The sequence below is a fragment of the Rhinatrema bivittatum genome, chromosome 7, assembly GCF_901001135.1.
Source record: "Rhinatrema bivittatum chromosome 7, aRhiBiv1.1, whole genome shotgun sequence".
Lineage (NCBI taxonomy): Eukaryota > Metazoa > Chordata > Amphibia > Gymnophiona > Rhinatrematidae > Rhinatrema > Rhinatrema bivittatum.
The window spans coordinates 107,818,774-107,834,563 of NC_042621.1; the positions used below are offsets into that span (position 1 = coordinate 107,818,774).

General features: G+C 47.3%; 1 protein-coding gene across 1 annotated transcript in view; it reads right to left on the bottom strand.

The window, feature by feature from the left end:
* AARS (alanyl-tRNA synthetase) overlaps nucleotides 1-6,800 on the bottom strand; it is a 163,333-nt gene extending 156,533 nt beyond the window's left edge. The window contains 1 exon segment of the mRNA XM_029608901.1: nucleotides 6,662-6,800. Coding sequence (XP_029464761.1) covers nucleotides 6,662-6,712 — 51 coding nt within the window. The 5' untranslated portion in view covers nucleotides 6,713-6,800.
* Nucleotides 6,801-15,790: the final 8,990 nt, after the last annotated feature.

A 15,790-nucleotide genomic window follows, 5' to 3' on the forward strand; every position in this document is an offset into this window, starting at 1 on the left:
AAAATAGTACTCTCAACTTTCAGATTACCTAGAATCACACAATCTGTTATTCCTGTCACAACATAGATTTAGGAAAAATTATAGTACTGAAACTTTGCTATTGCCATTACAAGACACAGTATTATGAGGATTTGATTCAGGATCTGCTTACCTCTCAGCTCTACTGGACCTGTCAGCTGCATATGATACAATAGATCATAATATCATGATAATTAGTGTGATATCTCAATTGAGATCAAATGTCGGTATATAAAAAAAAAACCAAATAAATAAAACAATAAATAAAAGAGCTTGGCATAAGAAGCACTGTTCTACAGTGGTTTACATCTTTTTTTAACTGATCGCTCCTTTAATGCAAGACTTGAAAGCTATATATCAGAAGCATTACAATTAGAAACAGGATTACCTTAAGTATCAGCGCTATCGGCTATGCTATTTAACATATACATGACACCACTATGTCATTTCTTATCAAGCCTGAGTATTAAAATACTTCATCTATGTAACTTTGCTACATGAATTTTGGTATATAAAAATGTTAAATAAATAAATCTATGCAGATGACATTCAATTTCTGGTCCTGATTAATACATCAATTGAACATGCATTAAAAACTTTAGAAATTTATAAGTATCAAACAATTAATCCAACAAATGAAATTAGTTCTAAATCTGGAAAAAACAGAAATAATCCTTTTGAATAAGAAAACAACATGTATCCCAATCAGCTAAATAATAAACAAAAATAGAACTATCAGAATATGAGCATGATTTGGGCATCATTATTTATAGCAAGCTCTCAATGTAAAAACACATGAATCAAAAAATAAAGAACAGTTATAAGTTAAATATACTAAAACCACTTTTACATTTAACTGATTTTAGAGCAGTTCTACAAACACTGATTTTCAGTGAATTTGACTACTGCAATTCACTTTTACATGGTCTACCATACTCAACAATACAACCACGTCAAATTCTACAGAATGCGACAGCAAAAGTTCTTACAGTCTGTAAGAAATTAGAACATCTCACCAATCATACAAGCCTTGCATTGGCTTCCGGTTAAATTTAGAGCACAATAGAAAACATTAGCAATTATACATTATTCTCTATATCAGTGGTTCTCAACCGGTGTGTCGCCAAGCACACGCAGGTATGTCGCCACACTTCCCGGTTCCCTGCTGACCCAGCTGCTCCCCCTACCCGAGCAAGATAGGTCCTCCACCCGGGCTTAAAATGCTGAAAGCCCGGGCAGAACACGGCAGGAGAGCTGGAGTCAGCGACACCGGCATGCTCTCTTCTTCCCGCCCCCCGCGGCCCAGAAGAGGAAGTGGTGAGCAGCGGGTGTGTGCGCGGGAAGAAGAGGCCATGCTAGTGCAGGCAGCGTCGGCCCAAAGAAGAGAAGGGAGCCGCAGCCTGAGAAATGAGCAGCGCGGCTCGGAGAAAAACGAAGAACGTCAACCCCCGCCGCCGATGGGTCTCCGCGAGGGCTGAAAGTGAAGGAGGTTGCTGCTGCTTTTAGGGTTGAAGTGGAAGAGGCTGCTGCTGTCGCTAGTTCGGGGGGAGGGGAGAGTGAGTGTTTGAGGTGCTGTGTGTGTGTGTGTGTGTGTGTATATGAGTGAGCCAGCATGTATGTGAATGATTGAGGCCTGTATATGTGAAAGAGAGTATGTGTGTGAGAGAGAGCATGAATGGAAGTGTATGACTGAGAACCTGTATGTGTAAGTTTGATTGAAAACCTGTTTGTGTGAAAGTGTATGCGAGTGTGATTGAGATCCTTTGTGTGTGAGAGAGATCATGTGTATGTATGATTAAGAGCCTGTGTGTATAAGTAAAAAGAGAGACCATGTGTGTCTGTGTGTGATTGAGAGCTGGTTTAGGTGAGGGAGCATGTGAGAATTTGATTGAGAGCCTGTGTGTAAATGAGAAGAGAGAGCGCATGTGAGAGTCTGTGAGAAAAAAAAGACAGCGTATATGTGTGCAATTGAAAGCCTGTATGTGTAAGCGTGAAAAGACAGACAGCATGTGTGTAAATGTGTAATTAAGAGCCTATATAAAAGTGAAAGAGAAAAAACATGTGTATATGTGAGCTATTTAGAGCCAGTGTGAGAGAGAGAGAGGAGAAAGTTGCAAGCAAACCATCCCTCCTCCTGCTAATTCAAACAATCTCAGGGCACCTGGATATCAAACGTTCCCAGGTATGCAGAGCAAAACATTTTTTGTATCCTTATTATTTTTCATTATTGGGCCTTTGCGTCTGCTATTTTGAAATATTTTATTGGTACCTAGAAATTTTTTATGTGTTTTAATTATTGGATATTCCATTCAACAGCTGTTTTGAAATAATCTGTTCTTTTTGTTAGTATGGTTTTGCTGCTATTGATTTTATATTTCTTGATTTATTTTATAAGGATGGGTGATGTTTCTTTTTTTCCTTTGTTGCACTGTATACAGAGACTCTGGCTTGTTGCAGTTTCCAATTCAGTTTTTGTCTGCATGCTTCTAGTTATACGTTTTGGTCTCTTTATTCTTTGTTAGGTGAGGGTCGGCACATGTTAGGTGAGGTTCTCTGCTGGCGTGTAGTTTCTGGGTAGGGCTCTATAGTAGCCTGGCCTACTCCGTTTTCCTAATAGGAGATATATTGATGTCTTAAGGCCTGGTGTGATATTTTCAGCGTTGCCTTTTCTTAAGTAAGGTGTTTACTGTTTAAGTACTGGAAATTGGTGCTGTTTTGGTGTGGGACGTTTACTATTTATGCAATTTCTGTTCAGACAGAATATGTATCTTTCCCTTGTGTCATTCTTAACAATAAAAATAATACTGGGCCTTTATTTTTTATTTCTGCCATGAATTGTAACGAGCAGTGTGTCACACGTGAGCGTGATCTGTCAGGTGTGTCATGATGGGAAAAAGGTTGCGAATCACTGCTCTATATAATAATAATGTGGAATGGTTAAATGCATTGTTACATCTATACACCCCAAATAGAACCTTAAGATCAGCTAAAAAAGGTCTGCAAATCCCTACTATACGGGGCATGCTTGAGCAAAGTCAGGGATAGATCCATTTCAGAGGCAGGACCTAAACTCTGGAAATCATGCCAGCAAAATTGAGACTGGAATCAGATACCAAGCATTTTAAAAAAGATCTTAAAAAGTGGTTATTTGTAATTGCGTTTCAGCTCCCAGATAAAGGATAGCAGTCATAGGTCAACAGAGATGGAACACAGTTTGAAAAACCTTTTGATTATTTATCATGTTTGGTATTTTTTTATGTAGACTTGCACTTTGATTTTAATGTAGGATATAATTTGCTATGCATTTTATTTTAGCTTTACTGTAAACTGCCAAGTTTGGCTCCCAGATTGACAGTATATATAAATAAATAATAAATAGGCGTTGGCGACTCTAGCACGGTGTGACAACACACACTTCAACCCTTCGATGGTGGTCGCCACAGGCTCATCTGCGGACTTTGGCGGTGCGTCAACTGACGCCCATTTCTACAGGGAGACTGGAGTGCGCGGCTTCATGTGGGGGTAGGCTGACCCACCTGGCCATTTTTATGGCAGCCCGAGGGAGGAAGAGGCTCTCTTTGGCTTTGCCGGACAATCCAAGTGCGGCCCTGGTGATGAGTGAGACGATAGGCGCTCTGACGGTGGGGCATAAGGCTCCGAGAACTCTTCCGTCAGCCAGGCAATCTTTAACACAAGTCGGCGATGGGCCTGGGGCAACATACGACCACAGTCCCTGCGGGAGAACTGGTTGTGATCCAGGCCCAGGCAAAGATAATTATGCCCATCAGTGACAGATATAATTTTTCCGCACTGGCAGTATTTAAAGCCAGGTGGTTTTGGAGCCATGCTGGAGCACTGAAAAGTACTGTTTGAAACTGAATGAGAAGAAAACCTGCAACGCGGAAAAAAAACAAACAGACTGAGGAGTAATCATGGCGCCGTGCAGGAAAGGACCCGCAGTCGCACAGAGCAAAGCTCTGTGATCTTTGAGAAGCTCCGCCTCAGCCACCCACGAAGGACGTTTCAGACAGCATGGCTAATTCAGCCTGCTTATCGGCGGGGAAAAAGCAGTATTTTCTGCTTTTCTGTACACTTTATGGGTTTCTCCAGGTATTTTTGTTTTATTCTTCATTCCTTTCCAAAGTATTCCTAACTTTCTATTTGCTTTTTTGACCACCGTTGCACACTAAGCTGAATATTTCAAAGTATTGTCCACAAGGATTCAGAGGTCCTCTTCCTGGATGGTAATTTCTAATACAGAACCCAGCATTATGTACCTGTAACTGAGATTATTTTTTCCTGTGTGTATCACTTTGTACTTGTCAACATTTCATTTGTCATTTAGACACTCAGATTCCTAGTCTCGCAGGGTCCTACTGCAATTCCTGACAATCTGCTGCTGTTTTAACAACTTTAATACTCTCATCTGCAAGTTTGTTCAACTCAACTATTGGTCCCTTTTCCAGATCATTAATGAATACATTAAATAGCACAAGTAGCAGTACAGATCCCTGGGGCACTCACTCAACACTAAGGTAACCCGCTGTTTCCCGTTTTTTAACCAGTTACCAATCCACAACAAGATACTGCCTCCAATCCCATGACTTTTTAATTTCCTATGAAATCTTTCATGAGGGCCTCTGAAAATCCAAATACACTATATCAACCTGCTCACCTTTATCAATACCTTCCAAAAAAATCTAAAAGACTGATATGGCAAGATTTCCTTTTGCCAACACCATGTTGACTCTTCCCCATTAAGCCATTCCTTGTGACCTTGGGCAAGTCACTACTTTTCACTGCTTCAGGTATAAATGCAGATTGTAAGCCCTCTGGGGACAAAGAAATATCTACAGTACCTGAATTTAATCAATTCTGAAATGCCAGAAAGCTAAATATTAAATCAAATAAATAAGTCACGTTGTCAGTAAATTTTGTTTAACAGCAGCTAATATTTTGCCCTGCACCAACATCAGGCTTACTGGTCTATAATTTCCCAGATCACCTCTGTAGCCTTTTTAAATAATGTTATATTGGCCACCCTCCAGTCTTCAGGTACTATGGCTGCTTTAAGTCATCTGTTACAGATTACCTGTAACCCATTACTGCAATTTTGTGTTTGAGCTCTTTCAGATCTTTAGGTTTAACACCAACCAATCCCAGCGATCTGTTACTCTTGTTTGTCAATTCGATCTACTACATCTTCCAGTTTTTTGACAAATTTGCTTTAGTTACTCAGAATCATTACCAAAGATGTCTGGTGTAGGTGTGGCCACACCAAACTGAGGTAAAACATTTACTTTTTCTGCTTTTTCCTTGTCTTCTGTAAGCACCCCTTATATCCCTAGGTCATCTAGAGGTCCAACTGTCTCTCTCAAAGGCTTTTTGTCTCAAATGAGAAAGTTTTATTTTTACGTCTATGGCAACTTTCTTTTCAAATTCTTTTTTGACTTTCTTTGTTATGGTTTTACAAGTAACTTGCCAGTACTCATTTTCTTCATTTGATTGCGCTTTCCATTTTTTGTAAGATGCCCTTTTGACTTTAATTGCCTCTTTCACCTCACTATTCAACCATGCTGGCAGTTGTTTGGTCTTCCTTCAGACTTTAATACATGGAATACATTTTGTGTACTTTTAAACAATGTCCACACCTCATGCTAACTTTTTAACCACAATCACTCCTTTAAGATTTTTCCTAGTTTCTTTATTTTGTCATAATCGCCCCAACTAAAGTCAAAATACTGTGGTAATTTTACTTAGTATCCACCCTCCAGTGAATATGTGAAATCATATCTGTGTGCTCTTTATTTAAACTTCAAGGCTAACAGTATAGCAGAATTTAAAAAATAGCCTGGATACATTTCCAGAGGGCAGGTCCATAAAAAATTATTAACTAGACAGAGCTGGGTGTCTACTTCATTCTCTTATTGATCACCAGGAGAAGCATGAACTTTTTATTAGGGTCTGTTAGATTCTTCCGAGTGACCCAAACCGGTCACTACCAGACCAGATGCAGGGTTGGATGGACCACTGGTCTGCCTCTGCACGGTAATTCTTGTTTCTATAAAGAATTCGTCACCTAATGCAGACCATCAACTACAGAAAATGCTTCGTCAAAAACTGTTCCTACTTCCCATCATATCGGCTAACTAGAATACAGAACTAAGAGTTAATACCGGGCAGTTTTATCTACGAAAGAAATTGAACTTACATCATTTTAACTGTCAATGTGATCATCACGGGTCTTTTACCAATACATCCAAACACACTGGATCAGCTCACACCTCCCATTTCTCACACAAGGTAAAAAGTATCTTGACCCGGCGCACACATACACTTACAGTCTCTTCAACACCAAAGTTCCCGCGCTTCTCGTCCCCTGCCCATCCATAAATAAGATTCACCGTAAACCCCCACCACCTTTTCCCCGCAGGCCGCCGCCTCCTCCTCCTCTGCCATCAGGGCACCCACCGAGTCAGCCTTCAAGCAGGGACGCAGAGGGAGCCCGCGACGAGCACCCGAAGCCGGGCGCCTGCCTTCACTCCGAGCACCGGACTCCGTCGTCCCCGCAAAGCCCCAAATAATCCCACAGCCACCCGCGGCGCAGAAACAAAGCTACCCGGGAGCGCACGCTCCCCATTACCTGACACAGGCTTCCACCGCCGGTTTCCACAGCACGCGACCGAGCGCGCATGCGCACCCGTCCCACCAGTGCACGGGTTCCGGGTCTCCTCCTACAGCTCAGTGTTATTGGGCGGCGTCCCTGTCCATAACCGGAAGAACCAGTTGAAAAGAGCTGGGGGGGGGGCCCGCAGGTTGCTGATGCAACCGCGGGGAAAGTTGTGCTATGCGTCTGAGCCGGACTCTGACTATGAGGCCGATACTGTAAAGGGGCCGACACAAGAATCAGGACGATCCAGCACAGTGCACTGTTAGCCCGCGCGTTTTCCACGCCCTATTCTTACCCCTTATACACGGGCCGATACAGTAAAAGTCGCGGGAGAGCGGGGAGCGCTGCTCTCCCGGCGCGCCCACAGGCCACTCTCCTGTGTGCGCGATTTAGTATCGCCGGGCCGCGGTAAAAAGAGGCGCCTCTTTTTTGACAGGAGCAGCGGCTGTCAGCGAGTTTGACAGCCGATGCTCAATTTTGCCGGTGTCGATTCTCAAACCCGTTGACAGCCACAGTTTGGAAACCAGACATGGGCAAAATTGAGCATCCGGTTTTCGGCCGATTTAAAATTTATTTTTTTTAATTTTTAATTATTTTTAACTTTTGGGACCTCCGACTTAATGTTGCCATGATATTAATTTGAGGAGTTTGAGCAGTTTTTACTGCTTTTCTGTGCACTTTCCTGGTGCCAGCAGAGATTAACGCCTACCTTTGGGTAGGCGCTAATTTCTGAAAGTAAAATGTGTGGCTTGGCTGAATAAGGGGTAAAGCTACTGAATAAGTGGTAAAGCTAGCGCGTCAAAAACGCCTGACAGGGGTAATAGCGCATCGAAAACGTGTGTCCAACCCGCAGCACCTAATAGTGCCCTCACCATGCAAATGCATGTTGATGGCCCTATTAGTTATTCCCGCCCCATACAGAAAGTAAAATGTGCAGCCAAGCCGCACATTTTACTTTCAGAAATTAAAGTCTGCCCAAAGGTCGGCGTTAATTTCTGCCGGCCGGCACTAGGAAAGTGTACAGAAAAGCAGAAAAAAATGCTTTTCTGTACACCCTCCGACTTCATATCATAGCCAAGCCGCACATTTTAATTTACTTTCAGAAATTAACGCCTGCCCAAAAGCTGGCGTTAATTTCTGCCAGCACCAGGAAAGTGTACAGAAAAGCAGAAAAAACTGCTTTTCTGTACACCCTCCGACTTAATATCACAACAATATTAAGTAGGAGGCAGTACAGAAAAACATTTTCTGCATTTCTGTATTTTTTTTTTTTTATGAGCTCAGCTATTAACATCTGCTCGGCCGAGCATACTGTATTGCCTTGGCCTCAAAGTGTGTTGGGCTGAGTGCACTGTTTTACCCGCATCTACTACACCTCATACAGAGGCCGATGTAATAAGGTGCGCTGAAGCTGCTATGGGTTTGTGCGAGCCCTTACGCACATTTTCCTGCACAAAGCCCTATATAGGGATGTAATAAGGGTCTTGGGATCGATTTTAAAAGGAATGTGCAAACTAATTTGTACGTATACTCTGCCAATTATTAAGAACAAAAGACATGCCGTGCTGGGTCAAATCGAGCATCCTATCTCCAAGAGAGGCTAGTCTGGGTCACAAATACCTGTCAGATCTCCAATAGTTGATCTGTTTCTTGTATCTCACTCCCGGGATATGCACTGGCTTTCCCCAAGTCTACCCGACAGCCTGCTATGTGGGATGTTTGAAATTTACCCTTCCTATGACTAATTTTTTTGTAACTATTTCTATGAACCAGGGGCAGATTGGCCTGTCAGGGGATTACGTACCTCCTAGGTGGGCCAGTCGCTCCATTCACGTTTTGGTTTTTTTTAAGCTTCCTGGCCTGAAGAAAAGTTCAGTGGGGCAGTAGCCTGAAGAGAATCCTGCATGATTGCGGCAGAGCCCATCCTGCCATGGCCTGAAGAGAGGCCTGTGCAGCTGAGGCCCTCTCCCTCTCACGTCCCATCTTGCAGGAGCAGCTGGTAGCAGTGGCCATCTTCCACATCTCTTCCGGCATTGAGGAGCAGCGCTGCCATCCCACAGCAGCCAAAGACAAGGCCAGAAGAAAGGGGGAGGCCTGAAAGCTCATTATGGTATTCTTGTGTGTAGGAAAGCGAGCCTAGGTGTCTGTATGAAAGAGCATCTGCATGTATGTATGAGACAGCCTGCATGTGTATGTGTGAGAAGCTGCGTGTATGCGAGAGAGCCTGCAATTCGCAAGAAAACTTTAAATCTTTTAAAAAAGATCTTAAAGATTGGCTACTCTCACAATCGTACAATGGCTGCTCACCCAATGACAACTGAACATTATCTTTTTCATATCCACCTTCACATTCCTTTTTTATGCCAGCAATCCCCTCCTTCTGTCTTTCGTCCTGTCTTGCAGAAACCTTTCTTCTCTCTAACGGTTTCAACTGTCTACTTCAAGTGTTGCTTACACTCATAACTATTGTTCAATGAATGGTTCAATGTATTTATTGACTTTAAGTTAATGTTCTGATTCATTCTCTGTCACACTGTTATGAATTTAAATGTAACTGGTTTGTTATAATGTAAACCGGAGTGAAGGCTATGTCAGCTGTACCTCGGTATATAAACAAATGCTAAATAAATAAATAAATAAAATGTGTGTTTCAAAACCTGCGTGCATATGCTAGTGAGAGAATCTGCATGTGTGTGTCAGACCCTGTGTATATGTGAGAGACTGTGTATGTATGACCGAACAAGTGAGCCTGCCTGTGTGTGAGAGTGAGAGAGCCTGTATATGTGATAGCATGTATGTGATTGAGTGAGGGCCTGTGTGGGTGTGTGACAGCATGTGTGTGTTGGGGGGAGAGAGAGGACAAGATTGTGAAGTCCCCTTCCCCCATCCACAACAATCTGTGAGTGACTGGAAATCTAAAGATCCCAGGTATGGAAAGCTGGAGATTTTTAATCCTATTATTTTAAATTTGGGGATATTTCATGTGTCTGCAGTTTGAAATATTTGGTGTTTAGGAAATATTAGAACAAGATTGTGAGTTATTTAATTACTGGATGTTCATTGGCTGATGCCTTTTGCCTGCTTGACATATTTATTCTTTTTGTTAGTATAGTTTCAAATTTGATGTTTTATATCTCTTGACTTTATTGCTTAATGTTTTATGAGGAATGATGTTGTTTCTGTTTTTCCATTGTTGCACTGCATAGTAGTCAGGCTTGCTGTGGTTTCTACAGCATGTGTGTGAGCAATAGTGAGTGAGCCAATTAGCATGTGTGTGAGCAAGAGTGAGTGAGCCAATTAGCATGTGTGTGAGTGAGAGAATGAGCGAGCCAATGAGCATATGTGTGAAAGGAAAATTAGTTTCTTACCTGATAATTTTCGTTCCTGTAGTACCAAGGATCAGTCCAGGACAGGACACCTGGGTTGTGACTCCGCACCAGTAGATGGAGACAGAGCAAGACCTGTCGGCTCAGCCATATATGACAGTGTGCCAGCCACAGCCCCTCAGTCTAACGAAATGTCAAAGTAGAAACATGAACCCAGTAACCTTGACTAAAAATTAACTTAACCGTGGAGCAAATCAAGACCCCCACTGGAACAGAGCTCCCCTAACCGAGGGAGCGCAACAGGAAATCGGATTAGAGAATCAACCACGAGCGGGCTCTCCGTTACTCCGAAACAGCAATGCGGGCGGGATCCTGGACTGATCCTTGGTACTACAGGAACAAAAATTATCAGGTAAGAAACTAATTTTCCTTTCCCTGTACGTACCAGGATCAGTCCAGGACACCTGGGATGTACCAGAGCCAACTTACCGAGGGTGGGAAGCAGAGAGTCCCGCTCAGAGAACCCTCTCCCCAAACCCCCCGGTCTCAGTAGCCTGAACATCCAACCGGTAGTATCTAATGAAGGTATGCAACGACTTCCAGGTAGCCGCCCTGCAAATCTCTTGAGGCGACACCTGAGAAGATTCTGCCCAAGACACAGCGTGGGACCGTGTCGAGTGAGCTCTGAGACCCACGGGCACCGGCTTTTCCCGTACGCTGAACCAATGGCCTCCTTGAGCCAACGGGCAATCGTCGTGCGGGACGCTGCGGCACCTTTCTTTGGACCAGAAAATAGAACAAAAAGATGATCTGTCACTCGAAAAGGATTAGTGACCTCCATATAGCGAAGGAGGGACCTTCGCACATCTAGCTTTCGTAAGTTCCTCGTTTCCGGATCCGAGGACTTCCCAACCACGAAAGCGGGAAGCTCAACTGATTGATTCAAATGAAACGCCGACACGACTTTAGGCAAAAAGGAAGGAACCGTGCGCAAGGAGACTCCTGAGTCGGAAATGCGCAAGAACGGCTCCCTACAGGATAGAGCCTGCAACTCTGAAACACGCCGTGCCGAAGCAATCGCCACCAGGAATACAGTCTTCAATGTGAGATCTTTAATAGTTGACCGCTTCAAGGGCTCAAACGGCGCCGAGCATAAGGAGGAGAGAACCCAATTAAGGTTCCAGGACGGACAGGGATGACGCAATGGAGGACGGAGATGCTTCGCTCCCCGAAGAAACCAGGAAATATCCGGGTGCAGGGCCAGGGGGAACCCCTGAACCTTACCTCGCAAGCAAGCAAGCTCCGCAACCTGCACACGCAGGGAGCTGCACGCCAGGCCTTTGGCAAGACCAGCCTGGAGAAAAGCGAGGATATCGGAGACGGAGGCAGACGTGGGAACCACCCCACGCTTCACGCACCAGTCTTCAAAGACCACCCAGACTCGGACATACGCCAAAGACGTAGACTGCTTCCGGGACCTCAACAGCGTGGCTACCACCGCGTCCGAGTAACCTTTCCTTTTCAAGCGATTCCTTTCAAAAGCCATGCCGCGAGACAAAAGTGATCCGCGTCCTCCAAACAGATGGGGCCCTGGCGGAGGAGCCCCGCGAACCCCTGGAGACGAAGGGGGGCGTCCACCGACAACTGAATGAGATCGGCAAATCACGGACGACAAGGCCACTCCGGCGCCACCAGAATCACTTTGGACGGGTGCAGCTCTATGCGTCGAAGGATCTTGCCTATCATTGGCCACGGCGGAAACACATACAGCAACACGTCCGTCGGCCGGGGAGAGCCAAGGCGTCGACCCCTCGGCCCCTCTCTCTCGGCGTCGGCTGTAGAACCGTGGGGCCTTTGCGTTTTGCCACGTGGCCATCAGATCCATGTGGGGTACCCCCCACGTCCTGCAGATGAGAAGGAAGGCGTCCTCCGCCAGTTCCCATTCCCCGGGATCCAGGTGATGACGACTGAGAAAATCCGCCTGAACATTGTCGACTCCGGCAATGTGAGACGCTGCGATGTTGCTGAGATGTTGTTCCGCCCAGCCTATCAAAAGCTGCGCCTCCTCCGCTACTAGTGGACTCCTTGTCCCGCCTTGGCGGTTGATGTAAGCTACGGTGGTCGCTTTGTCCGACAATATCCGCACCGCCTTTCCCCGTATCAACGGCAGGAAGGACTGCAGTGCCAGGCGAGCCGCTCTGGTCTCTAGCCGGTTGATGGACCACTGCGCTTGAGTCGAAGACCACCGGTCCTGCACTGACTTGCCTAGGCAAACCGCTCCCCAGCCGGAGAGGCTGGCATCCGTGGTCACTACCGTCCAGTTGGGAACTAACAGGGACACACCACAAGTCAGGTGTTCGGACACTAGCCACCATTGCAGGCTGTCTCTCGCCTGATCCGTGAGCGGCAGCGGACGGTGGAACTCCTCTGACACCGGCTTCCAACCGGATAGCAAGGATGATTGTAATGGACGTAGATGAGCGAACGCCCATGGGACCAACGCGAGCATTGACGCCATACACCCCAGAACCATCAGGTAATCACAAACCAGCGGTAGCCGAAGAGACAATAACCGCTTGACTTGAGTCTGCAGCTTGCGCACGCGCTCCCCGGACAGGGACACCTGGCCCCGTTGCGTGTTGAAGACGGCCCCTAGGTATTCCAAGGCCTGGGTGGGAACTAGATGACTCTTGCTGAAGTTGACGACCCAGCCTAGGGACTGTAGCAGCTGGAGGACCCTGGCCACGGCCACCCGACACTGGCTCTTGGACTTGGCCCGGATCAACCAGTCGTCCCCGAAGGGGAGCTCCCGAAACTGATAATGCCTTCCCAGGATGCAGAACCTGAGGAACCGTTGAAACGAAGGCTGGATCCCCACGTGGAGGTACGCTTCCGTGAGATCTAACGAGGCCAGGAATTCGCCGGGCCGTACCGAGGCGATTACCGAGCGAATTGTCTCCATTTTGAAATGAGGGACGCGAAGGCATCTGTTCACCGCTTTCAGATCCAAAATTGGTCTGGACGTGCCATCTTTCTTTGGGACAATGAAGTAAATCGAGTAACGACCCGTGCCCTCCCCCAGTCGAGATTCCCGAGGTGATTTCCACAATCCCTCGGAGGTAAGCCTTGGTCTGGCGGCTGACCCTCGGCAGGGACCTAGCCCCCGACATCGGGTGAGGCAGAGGGTGCAACCTCGAGCGCGACAGTGAAGGTATTTTCCCTCTCCCCCCGCAGCCGGAGACCGCCTGGAATGAAACCGGGAAGTGCCGGGACAAGGTAAGGTAGAAATCTATTTAAAAGTCTCCGGTCTCCGAAGCTCGAGGACACGTACAGGTCACCAGCCGCGACCAGTGCCACCGGGTTGATCGGCCCTAGCAGGGCTAGACCCCGGTCAGATCCGAGGGTCCTCCTACGTGGAGACCCTCCAAGGTGGTCGCCATATTGTCCGCGTGGTCGCCGTCACCATTTTGGCCCTGTTCACCGCCCTGTCTGCCGTATCGATCCGTACGCACAGAGGCGAGCCGTGCGCACAACGTCGCACGCACAAGTGCTGGGCGCACAAGCAAAGCGCATAGCCATGCGCTCACTGTGCTGGGCGCATAACTTCGACCTGTGCGCACAACAGCGCACACATCGCTCTGCACGCGTGCACTAAACCTACGCGCGCATCTTCGATGCACACCGGAGCGCACAACAGTATTGTACGCGCACAAAGCATGGCTCCACCTGAAAATAAGGTCAAAGCTCAGGGCCTTTGCCCAGCATGCCACATTAGAGCTGCACGCATGAGGAGGCCATGGCCCTGTGTATACAGTGCGAAGAGGCCTTAGGGGACCCAACTCATGGCCCTCCCCAGTCAGTATCGGACCCCAGCTCCTCGAGCATTACACCGGACCTAGCATCACACAGCGGGACCCCCCCTCAAACGGGGCTCCCCAAGGACACAGCGCCCCCAAGTCTAGACCCAGCTTCTGTCTCCTGGGTGGAACTCTTTAAAGGTCTGCATACCTTCGTCCACATGCAACCGGGGCCTCCTACAATGCGGTCACAGGCACCACCAGAGGACCTCAACATGCCAAGACCCTCTATGCCCAGGGAAGTGATCCCACTGCCCAGACGCCCCACCTTCGGGGGGACACAGACATCTCAGATGAGGAGTCAGAACCCCTGGAGGAAGGGGAACTCCCTTCGGGGACAGAACCCCATCGAACCATGAGACGCTTCTTCACCAAGGACGAACTTCCAGACCTGGTCTCGCACAGCTTAAAAGAGCTTGCCATCCCGGGCACAAGTGCCTCGGGGGAACCTAAGACGAACCCATTACTAGAGGGACTCTGTCAGACCTCCCACCATTTCCCACTATTACAAGCCATCCAGCAACTAACTGACCTGGAATGGGATGCCCCAGAAACCACGTTCAAAGGGGGCCGGGCTCTGGCAGCCATGTACCCTCTGGACCCTGCCGCCAAAGATCTCCTGGCATGTCCGGAAGTGGATGCCATGGTATGCGCAGTCTCAAAGTGCACTACTATCCCAGCTGAGGGAGCAGCAGCCCTCAAGGATGCTCAAGCCAGATCTCTGGAATCTATCCTCAAACAGTCCTTTGACATCTCCGCTATGTCTTTACAGATCGCGGCCTGCTGTGCCGTGGTGACACGAGCCTGCTTAGCACAGACCAGGAACAACACTCCTGGGGAAGCCCTGGAACCAGCCGTATCATTCCTCGCAGATGCTGCTTCGGATCTGGTATGCACAGCAGCTAGAGAAGTCTCATCCGCCGTGGCAGCCAGAAGACAAATCTGGCTCCGAAACTGGTCAGCCGACGCATCCTCCAAAACGAGACTCACAAGGATGCAATTCAAGGGAACACTCCTGTTCAGAAGCAAACTAGAGAAACTAGCCAACAAGTGGGGCGAGTCCCCACTGTCGCAGTTACTGGAGGATAGGAATAAGAGAAACCAGCGATCCTTCCCCCGAATCTCCAGGGGCAGAGGATCACAGCGCTTCAACCCATATAGAAGCTCATATCAAGCGGCCCGCCCTGCGGGCCGAAGCCAGTCCTTTTGGAACAAGCACAATAAAAGGGGAGCCAGCTCGGGCCCAGGCCCCAGCCGCACCCCACAATGAAGATCAGCTGACCTATCCAAAGGAAGAAGCCATAGGGGACAGACTGGCTCTATTCTACCAAAGATGGGTCGAGAAAACTTCGGACAAGTGGGTCCTATTCTTCATTCGAGAGGGATATTACCTGGATTTCCACCACCCCCCTCCAGACAAGTTTGTGGAATCTCCCTGCCACGACCCTTCCAAGAGAATGGTAGTGGAAACTACACTGACCAGATTACTATCCTTAGAGGCTATAACACCGATGCCTCCACAGCAAATAAATACTGGCCATTATTCCATCTATTTTATCGTTCCCAAGAAGGAAGGAATGTTCAGATCTATCCTGGACCTCAAGGCGTTCCACTGTTACCTGAAGATTCCCCGCTTCCACATGGAAACCCTTCGCTCGGTAATAAGGGCGATACAACTGGGAGAGTTCCTTACCTCCCTGGATCTGTCAGAAGCCGACCTACACATACCGATCTATCAAGAGCATCAGCGTTTTCTATGCTTCTCGATCCTGGACCGTCACTACCAGTTCCGGGCACTACCTTTCGGGTTAACCACTGCACCCCGGACGTTCACCAAGATCATAGTGGTGGTGGCAGCAACACTGAGGAAGGAAGGAATCCACATGCACCCTTATCTAGACGATTGGCTGATCAGAGCA